The sequence below is a fragment of the Molothrus aeneus genome, chromosome 30 (assembly GCF_037042795.1).
Source record: "Molothrus aeneus isolate 106 chromosome 30, BPBGC_Maene_1.0, whole genome shotgun sequence".
In the NCBI taxonomy this organism is placed as follows: Eukaryota; Metazoa; Chordata; class Aves; order Passeriformes; family Icteridae; genus Molothrus; species Molothrus aeneus.
The window spans coordinates 464679-474080 of NC_089675.1; the positions used below are offsets into that span (position 1 = coordinate 464679).

Genomic DNA, 9402 nt, shown 5'->3' on the forward strand with positions numbered 1-9402 from the left:
TTTCTGGGTGCGAATTTGGGGTTAAAATTGGAATTTTTATAGTGAGCAAAGCCAGGCCGGCCCCTCCCCACGCGGCGCCAAAATCCAACTTTAAAACCCCCCAAAAAAACCGCCAGAATTCGGGGGGAAAAGGGGAATTCGGCGATTTATTAATTAGAATTCATGAATTGAGAACCGCCCGAACCCCGAGGTTTTCACCCCAAAACCCCGCGGCCCCTCCAGGGCAAAAATTCCGATTTTCCCCCTGGAATTTGGTGTTTATTTCCCGTTTCCCCCCCGTTTTTGGGGGCGCTGCTCCCCAGATTTGAGGGACTTTGGGAAAGTTTAAAAAAAAGGAGATTTTCACCCCCAAAAAAAGGAGATTTTCACCCCCCAAAAAAGGAGATTTTCACCCCAAAAAAAGGAGATTTTCGCCCCAAAAAAAGGAGATTTTCGCCCCCAAAAAAGGGATATTTTCACCCCAAAAAAGGAGATTTTCACCCCCAGAAAAAGGAGATTTTCAACCCCAAAAAAAGGAGATTTTCACCCCAATGAAAGGAGATTTCAGCAGGAAAATAAAAGGGGAAATAAATAAATTAGGGGCTCACGTGCGCCATAAACGTCAAAATAAAGGCGAGAAAAATGGAGAAAAAATTGAAAAACAAGAAAGAGGGGGGAAAAAAGGGAAAAGGAGAGAAAAGAGCCGGGATTGAGAGGGGGGAAAAAAGGGGGAAAAAAGAAGAAAATTGGGGATAAATGAAAGCTTGGAACGGCCCCGCGGAGCCGGGAATGGCAACGCGGCCGCGGGGGGGGCGCTGCCCCAAAAACCCCGATTTTCACCCCAAAAATCCCCGATTCTCACCCCAAAAACCCCCAATTTTCACCCCCAAAATCCCCGATTTTCACCCCAAATATCCTCATTTTTCACCCCCAAAATTCCCGATTTTCACCCCAAATATCCTCATTTTTCACCCCCAAAATCCCCGATTTTCGCCCCCAAAATCCCCATTTTTCAGCCCAGAAAACCCCGATTTTCACCCCAAACCCCCCCCCGATAATCGGAATTTTGGGGGGAGGGGGCGCGTCCTCAGCCCCTCCCCCGGGATTGACCCCAAACGCTGAAAAAAAAACCCCAAAAAACCCCAAAAAACCCCAAAAAGCCCCAAAAAACCCCAAAATCCGCGGGTTTGGGGCCGCTCTGCGCGGCCGCGGGCGGGGAGGGGGCACAGGGCCGGGTTTGGCCCCAATTCCTGCGGGTTTGGGACTTTTACGGCCCCGACCCATCCCAATTTTGGGGCGGATTTGGGATTTTTAAGCCAAATTTCCCCCGCCCTAAATCAGCTCATCAGCGCTGCGAGCGGGGGAGGGAAATTTTAATTTTTGGGGGGATTTTTTTTCCCCTTTTTAGTTTTTTTTTTTTAATTTTTTCACCCCGCGAGCGCCGCCGGGGCGGGTTAAAAAACAACAATTTTTTTTTTTTTTTAAAAAACGGGAATGTGAGGATGGGAAACGGGGAAATTTGGGGGATTTTGGCTGTTTTTTTTGTTGGGTTTTTTTTTGGGGGGTTATTTTTTTTTTTTTCCTGGGAACAAAGAGCAACTGCTGCAGGACTTGTCCATATTTCCAGCGCTGTGTCGCACTTTTAATAAAACATCTGTTCTTGCTTCTGCTGATGAGTTCCCTTAATTGTTTGCAGACCCAATTCCGCCAGAAACCTCCCCGCAAATCCGCCCCCCGTCCCCGCTCGCCGCGTGCTTTTTTTGGCACCAAAACCCAAAATATCTCCTTTTAAACGGGGGCGAAAAAGCCCCCCCCAAAAAAAAAATCCGAAAAAAAAAAAAAACCCAAAAAAAAACCCCACCAAAACAAACCGCTGGGAAAACGTCAAAAAATCCAATTAAAATTCAGATTTTTGCGGGGTTTCGCTGATTTTTGTTTTATTTGCTGTGTGTGTTTTGTTGGTTTTTTTTTTGATTTTTTTTTTTTAATTCCTGGTGGGGTTTTTTTTTGGGTTTTTTTTTTTAAATCAAAAAAATTGAGTGTTTGGAGGGTGGATGTGTTTTGGGGATTTTTTTTTTCTTTTATTTTCCGGCAGCTGCTTTTCTGCTGTCTATAAATCGAGCGGACTTTTAGGACTTGCCCTCTGTTTAGAGAAGTCGTAAAACACTTAAACTTCCCTTAAACTTCCCCCGGCTCCGGTCCCACGCTCGTCCCGCAGGTCTCCAGCCCACCTTGGGAAGGGAAAACGGGAGGAAAAAATTAAAAATTAAAATTTTAAAAAAAAAATTAAAATAAAAATTAAAAAGGCGAAAAGACGCAAAAAAAAAAAAGTGGAGAAAAATGGGGGGAAAAAAACGGGGTAAAAAAGGGGAAAATAAGGGAAGGGGGAAAAGCGAAATAAAGCCAAAAATAAATTCAGGGGAAGGAGCAGCGAGAGGAGGAAAAATCGGAGAGGATGAAAATTTAGGGGGGAAAGGGAAAAGGAGGCTCTGGAAGGGGAAGTTTTGGGTGGAAACTCCTCCAAAGTTGTGGCCCTGCCCCAGCCCGGCCTTTGGGATCCCCCAAAATTCCCCAAAATTCCCCAATTTTGGGGTCCCCGACTCCCCCAACCCCTCAGAGTCTGGAAAACCAAAACAGAGCAGCAAAATCCTCCCGAAATCCCGATTTTTTCCCCCATTCCGGGCGGATTTCGGAAAGGCAGAGGGGGGGAAAAAGCAGCGGAAAAATCGGAAATTTTGGGGCGAAAACGCCCGGAATTTGTCCCCAAGGCCACGGCAGCGCCCCGAGGTGGGAGCTCCCCCCTCCCAGCCGCCACTTTTGGGGCCAGAAATTGGGATTTTCCCCCCTTTTTGGGCACTCCGGGGCTGGGTTTTGGGTCGTTTTCCGGGTGTTTTCTGCGGGGTTTTTTTTTGGCGTTTTTGTGGTTTTTTTGCAGTCGCGGTCCCGTTTATGGTTTTATGGCTCCCATTGACGACTTTGCTTTGTTAGCCAGAGGAAAAAGAGCATAAAATCCTCCGGCATCCGGGCTCCCGTCATAGCTGGGGGGGCCAAATATTCCCCAAAACCGCCCCCCAGCCCTCGGGGCTTCGCTTTGTCAGCCGGAAAAATAAAAAAAAAAAAACCAAAAAAAAAAACCCTTCAAAAAATAAATCTGAAAAAAAAAAATTTATTAAAAATAAGAGTCAAGATTGGGGCGAATTCCCCGCGAATTCCCGGCGGTTTTTGGGGGGATTTTTGGGGTTTTTTTTTTAAATTTTTTTTTGGTTTTTTGCGATGAAACCGAGGTGGTTGAACAACAAGAAAAGAGGAGGAGGAGGAGGAGGAGGAGGAGGAGGAGGCCGAGGGCTCCCCCGGCAGAAATGGGGATTTTTGGGGATTTGCTGCGAATCCGCCCCGCGGGCTCAGGTAGGGGCCGATTTTGGGGGGAATTTGGGGGATTTGGGCCGGGGTTGGGCTCGGGGTCCCCCCGAAAACTTCGGGAAGCGCCGGAAACTCCGGCCCGGCCGCTCCTGCCCAGCCCAAATTCGCTTTTTTTTCTGCCAGTTCTCCTTGCTGGGCACGGCCAGAAATGCCCCAAAACGCGGAGAAATCTCCCCAAAGTGGAGGGGAAATCCCGGCTCCCAGCCCGGCGGGGGATTGGGGGTTTTTTCCCTAAAAAATGCCCTTTTCCCCCCAATTTTTTGCCCTTTTGCGGGAGTTTGGGAGCGCTCCCGATCCCGCGTTATCCATGGAGAGGTCGCCATGTTTATCCCCCCCCCCTTTTCCCCTTTTTTTATTTTTTCCTCCTTTTAAAATTGAATTATTTTTCCCTTTTTGCCCTTTAAATGCGAAAACTCAGAGGCGGGAGAAAGCGGGGGAGGGAGGGGAAAAAGGGAGAAAAAAAAATTAAAAAAAAAAAATTTAAAAATTAAAACCAAATAAATTAAATAAAAATAAAAGAAAAGACAAATATATATTAAAAAAAAAATAAAGAGGGAGAGAGAGAGGGTAATTTATGGCTTAATATTCTGTGTACGCCTGAGATTTATTGCTGGGAATTCGCAGCCGCTTTTTTTTTTTTTTTTTTTACGAGATGTTTAAGCGCAGCTTTCTTGGAAAGAATAATAATTATGATAATCATTTTAAAAAAATTAATATAATAATAACAGAGAATAAAAAAGAGAGCATTGAGCGTTTAGTGCTGCGAAAATATAGAGGTAAAAAGATTTTGGGTTTTTTTTTTTTGGCGAATCTGAGCAAAATAAAGAAGAGGAAGGTGCAGGGTGGGGGGGGGAATAAAGGGAAGTAAGGTGGGTTTAAAGACAAAAATAAATTGAATTTTAGGAATCAGAGGCGCCCGTGAGCCCCCTCCCCACCCCCGCCCGCCGCCCCCAAATCCCCCGGGGTTTCTATTTTTAATTTTTTTTTTATTTTTTGGGGGGTGCCGGACTTACTTTCCATGCCCACTTAGTTTCAACTAGGGACTGGCGAGCAGAAAAAAGCCATTTTTTCCCTTTTTGACACGCGGCTCGCCATTGGCCCGGGCCGGGTCAGCTGACTGTGTCATTCTGTCTGTCCTGGAGCAGAGCCTTCCCTATAACAATCCTACACTTCCCACTACAAACTGGAGACTGAAATAAATATTAAAAGAAATCGCACGGGCCCAGGTGGCGCCGGGAAAAAGGAGAGAGAGGGAGGGAGAGAGAGACAGGGAAAGGAGGGGAGGAATTAAAAAAAAAATTATATAAATATATATATATATTAATTAATTAATTGTGGGTGAAGGAGGGGAGAGAGGGGGAAAGGAGAGAGGGAGGAATAAAGGGGGAATAGATGGAAAATCGAGGGGGGGAAAAAATAGAGGGGAGATACAGAGAAATATAGAGGGGAAAAAAAATTGAGAGGAAAATAAGAGGAAAAATATAGAGGGGAAAGAGATAAAGGGGAAATATACAGGAAAAAAAATAGAAGGGAAATAGAGGAAAGGAGAGAGGAAATAATAGAGGGCAAATAGAGGAAATAATAGAGGAAATAATAGAGGGAGAAACTGAGGAATAAAAGAGGGAAAATTGAGGAATAAAAGAGGCAAAATAGAGGAATAAAGAGGCAAAATAAAGGAAGAAGAGGAAAAACAGAAGAAGAAGAAAAGAGGGAAGATAAGGGAATAAGAGAAGAAAAATAGAGGAATAAAGGAGAAAAGCAGAGGGATGAACAGAGGGGGAAACCGAGAAAAATAGGGGGAAAGAGGGAAAAATAGAGGGGGGAAAAAAAGGAAAAATAGAGGAAAAATATCGGGAAAAAAAAACCACCCCAAGGAAAAAGAGAGAGAAAAATAGGGGGGAAATAGAGGAAAAATAAGGAAAAATACTGGGAAAAGAAATTTTTAAAAAATAGAGAGAATAAAAGGGAAAATAGAGAGAATAAAAGGGAAAATAGAGAGAATAAAAGGGAAAATAGAGAGAAAATCAAAGGGAAAAATAGAGAGGAAAGAGGGAAGAATAGAGAGGAAATAGGGAGGAATAGAGAGAAAATAGGGAAAAATAGAGAGGAAATAGGGGAAAATAGAGGGGAAATTGCGAAAAATAGAGAGGAAATAGGGAAGAATAGAGAGGAAATTGGGAAAAATAGAGAGGAAATAGGGAAAAATAGAGGGAAAAAATAGGGAAAAATAGAGAAAAAATAGGGAAAAATAGAGAAAAATAGGGAAAAATAGAGAAAAAATAGGGAAAAATAGAGAAAAAATAGGGAAAAAATAAGAAAAAAAATAGCGAAAAAATCGGAAAAAAATAGAGAACAACTATATAAAAAAAAAAAGAAGAAGCCCAGAGCCCCGGAGAGCCGCGGGAGCGCAGCGCAGCCGCTCTCGGCCGGAGCCGCGGCGGGGCCGCCATGAATTCCTACTTCACCAACGCGTCCCTGCCGTGCCACCTCGGCGGCGGCCAGGAGGTGCTGCCCAACGTGGCCGCGCTCAACTCCAGCTACGACCCCGTGCGGCATTTCGGCGGCTACGGCGCGGCCGTGGCGCAGAACCGCATCTACTCCTCGCCCTTCTACTCGGCGCAGGAGAACGCGGTGGTGTTCGGCTCGGGCCGCTCGCCCTACGAGTACGGCTCCAACGCCTTCTACCAGGACAAGGAGGTGCTGAGCAGCTGCCGCCAGAGCTCGGTGGGGCCGCACGGGACCCCCAACTCCATCGCGCAGGATTTCCCCAGCGAGCAGGGCCGCGCCGCGGCGCAGGAGCAGAAATCCGGCATCCAGATCTACCCCTGGATGCAGCGCATGAACTCGCACAGTGGTAAGTTGTGGTTTTGGTTTTTTTTTTTTTTTTTTTTTTTTTGCTTTCTTTTTTTTGTTTTTATGGCCGCTGGCGGCGGGGGGATAAATTAAATAAACTTGGAGGGTTTTATGGCCTTTTCTCCCCGCCGCCCCTCCCTCCCTCCCGCTCGGCACCTCGCTAGGATGGGGCTTTTTATGGCGCCATAAAAACAATAATTTCGCGCAGTTTGCGGCGGGCTTTTTATTCGGGTCTGGCTTGTTAGGATCGGTTTTAATTAAAAGGTTTCGCCCGGCGGTGAAATATCGGCGATCGTAAAGCGGGGATTAAATAGGGAAATAAAAATAAAGCGGCGCGGCCGGGTCTGCTCCGGGAGTGTAGCGGGAGAAATAAATACGAGCGGGGTTTAGGGTGAGGAGTGAAGTTTGTGGGGTTGGGGTTTTAGGGTTTTTTTTGGGTTTTTTTTAGGGTTTTTTGGGTTTGGGGCTGGCAGGAGCTGGGGCCGGGGGGAAGCCGCCCCTTCCTCGCCGTCCCCGGCTCCCCCAAACCCAGGGGATCCAGGGCAAGTCTGGGCTAAAACCCCGCAAAATCAGGGCTGAGCCGCTCCAAACCTGGGCTTAAAGCCTCAAAACCTGGCCTAAAACCCCGCAAAGTCCTTAAGATTCCACAAGACCTGGGCTAGAGCCCTCGAAATCCGGGCTAAAACCTGCAAAGTCTGGGTTCAAACCCTGCACAATCTGGGCTCAAACCCGGAAAAATCTGCGCTAAAACCCCACCAAAATCTGTGTTTAAACCCTCAAAATACGGCCTAAAGCCCAAAATATCTGGGCTAAAACCTGTAAAACCTGGGCTGAAGCCCCACAAAATTCTGGCTTAAACCCCTCAAAATACGGCCTAAACCAGCACAAAATCGGGGCTAAAACCTGCAAAATCTGGGCTGAAGCCCCATAAAACCTTGGCCAAACCCTTCAGACTCTGAGCTAAACCCCGGTGAAATCCGGGATATAAAAACTTGCGGAATCCGGGTTGAACCCCTCAAACTCCGGGCTAAAACCCTGCTAAATCTGGGGCTGGACCCCCATGAAACCCAGGCTGAACCCTCAAAATCCGGGCTGGACCCCCACAAAATCCGAAAAAAAACCCCCTTGAGGCTGAACCCTCAAAAATCGAAGCTGAACCCCCCCAAAATCTCAGCGAAGCCCCTGCAAAACCCGGCCTAAGGCGCCGCAAATCCCGTCCCAAAGCCCGGCCTAAGCCCGGTCTGAGCGCCCGCACCCCCCGAGCCCCCGCCAAGCCCGGGTTCAACCCCGCGGAGCCCCGCGGGGACGCGCAGCGCTTTAATTCCATTTTTTATTGATTTTCGGCCGGCCCGGGGAGGCTCGGGCGCTGCTTTCGGGCCGTTTTCCGGCTGTTTCGTCTGACGGCTCCGAGTCTGTTTTGTCTGGCGACTTTTAGACCCTTTGACGATTTTTAATCTGTTTTGTCTGACGGGTTTTATTCTGTTTTTTTGGTTTTTTTTTTTTTTTTTTTTGACGGTTTTTAGCCTGTTTGACGGGTTTTATTCTGGTATTTTTTTCTGACTGTTTTTAATCTGTTTGACGGTTTTTATTTTGTTTTTTTTTCCTGACGGTTTTTAGCCTGTTTGACGGGTTTTATTCTGGTATTTTTTCTGACGTTTTTTAACCTGTTTGACGGGTTTTATTCTGTTTGACGGGTTTTATTTTGGTTTATTTCCTGACGGTTTTCAGCCTCTTTGACCGTTCTTATTCTGTAATTTTTTTTTCTGACGGTTTTTAGCCTGTTTGACGTTTCTATTCTGGTTTTATTTTGTTGTTTTTTCTTTTCCTGACGGTTTTTAGCCTGTTTGACGGTTTTTATTTTGGTTTTTTTTCCTGACGGTTTTTAGCCTCTTTGACGGGTTTTATCCTGGTATTTTTTCTGACGGTTTTTAGCCTGTTTGACGGAGTTTATTCTGTTTGACGGTTTTTATTTTGGGTTATTTTCTGACGGTTTTTAGCCTCTTTGACGAGTTTTATTCTGGTATTTTTTCTGACGGTTTTTAGCCTGTTTGACGGGTTTTTATTCTGTTTTTTTTTTCCTGACGGTTTTCAGCCTCTTTGACGGGTTTTATTCTGTTTTTTTTTTTTTTTTTTTTGTATTTTTTTTTTTCCCTGACGGTTTTCAGCCTGTTTGACGGGTTTTATTCTGGTTTTTTTTTCCCTGACGGTTTTCAGCCTGTTTGACGGGTTTTATTCTGGGGTTTTTTTTGTTGTTGTTTTTATTGGTTTTTTTTTTTTTTCCTGACGCTTTTCAGCCTGTTTTGTCTCGGCCTCTTTAGGAGTGGGTTACGGGGCCGACCGCCGCCGGGGCCGCCAGATTTACTCGCGCTACCAGACGCTGGAGCTGGAGAAGGAATTTCACTTCAACCGCTACCTGACCCGGCGGCGCCGCATCGAGATCGCCAACGCGCTGTGCCTGACCGAGCGCCAGATCAAGATCTGGTTCCAGAACCGGCGCATGAAGTGGAAAAAGGAGACGAACCTGAGCTCCACGCTGGCCGGAGCGGGAGGAGGAGGAGGAGGAGGAGGAGGAGGAGGAGGAGGAGGAGGAGGAGGAGGAGGAGGAGGAGGAGGAGGGGGAGCAGCGGCGGCCGCCGACAGCTTGGCCAAGGAGGAGAAGCGCGATGAGACAGAGGAGGAGAAGAAGGAATGATGGATTTTTATTTTATTTTTTTTTCCCCTTTCCCCTCTCATCCCCTTTTTCCTTCCTATTTATCGTCCCAAAAACAAAAAAAAAATTAAAATTATGTTTAAAAAAAAAAAAAGTGTTGGCGGGGAGGGCGGAATGATGGGGGGGGAGGGAAATTATTGAGAATAAATGAAATGAAAAGGGAGAGGCGGGGTGAGAAAGGGAAATGGAAAAGAGAGGAGGAGGGGGGGAGAGTGGAAAAGTGGAAAAGTGGAATTGGAATTGGAGGAGCGAATGCGGAGAGGTGAAAAACGGGAATTCGAACAAAAAAAAAAAAAGTGGGGAAGTGGGAAAAGAGTTCAGGAATTAAGAAGCGGAGGAATGAAAAAAGTTCAGGAATTAAAAAGGGGAGGAATGAAAAATTTCAGGAATTAAAAAGGGGAGGAATGAAAAATTTCAGGAATTTAAAAAGCGGAGGAGTG

The 9402-nt window shown here is 46.2% G+C and overlaps 1 protein-coding gene across 1 annotated transcript; it reads left to right on the forward strand.

Annotated features, from left to right (window-relative positions):
* Nucleotides 1-5847: 5847 nt before the first annotated feature.
* On the forward strand, nucleotides 5848-8944 carry HOXC6 (homeobox C6). The gene is made up of 2 exons (XM_066567736.1): nucleotides 5848-6253; nucleotides 8571-8944. The coding sequence occupies exons 1-2, from the start codon at nucleotides 5848-5850 to the stop codon at nucleotides 8942-8944; spliced, it is 780 nt and encodes a 259-aa protein (XP_066423833.1).
* Nucleotides 8945-9402: the final 458 nt, after the last annotated feature.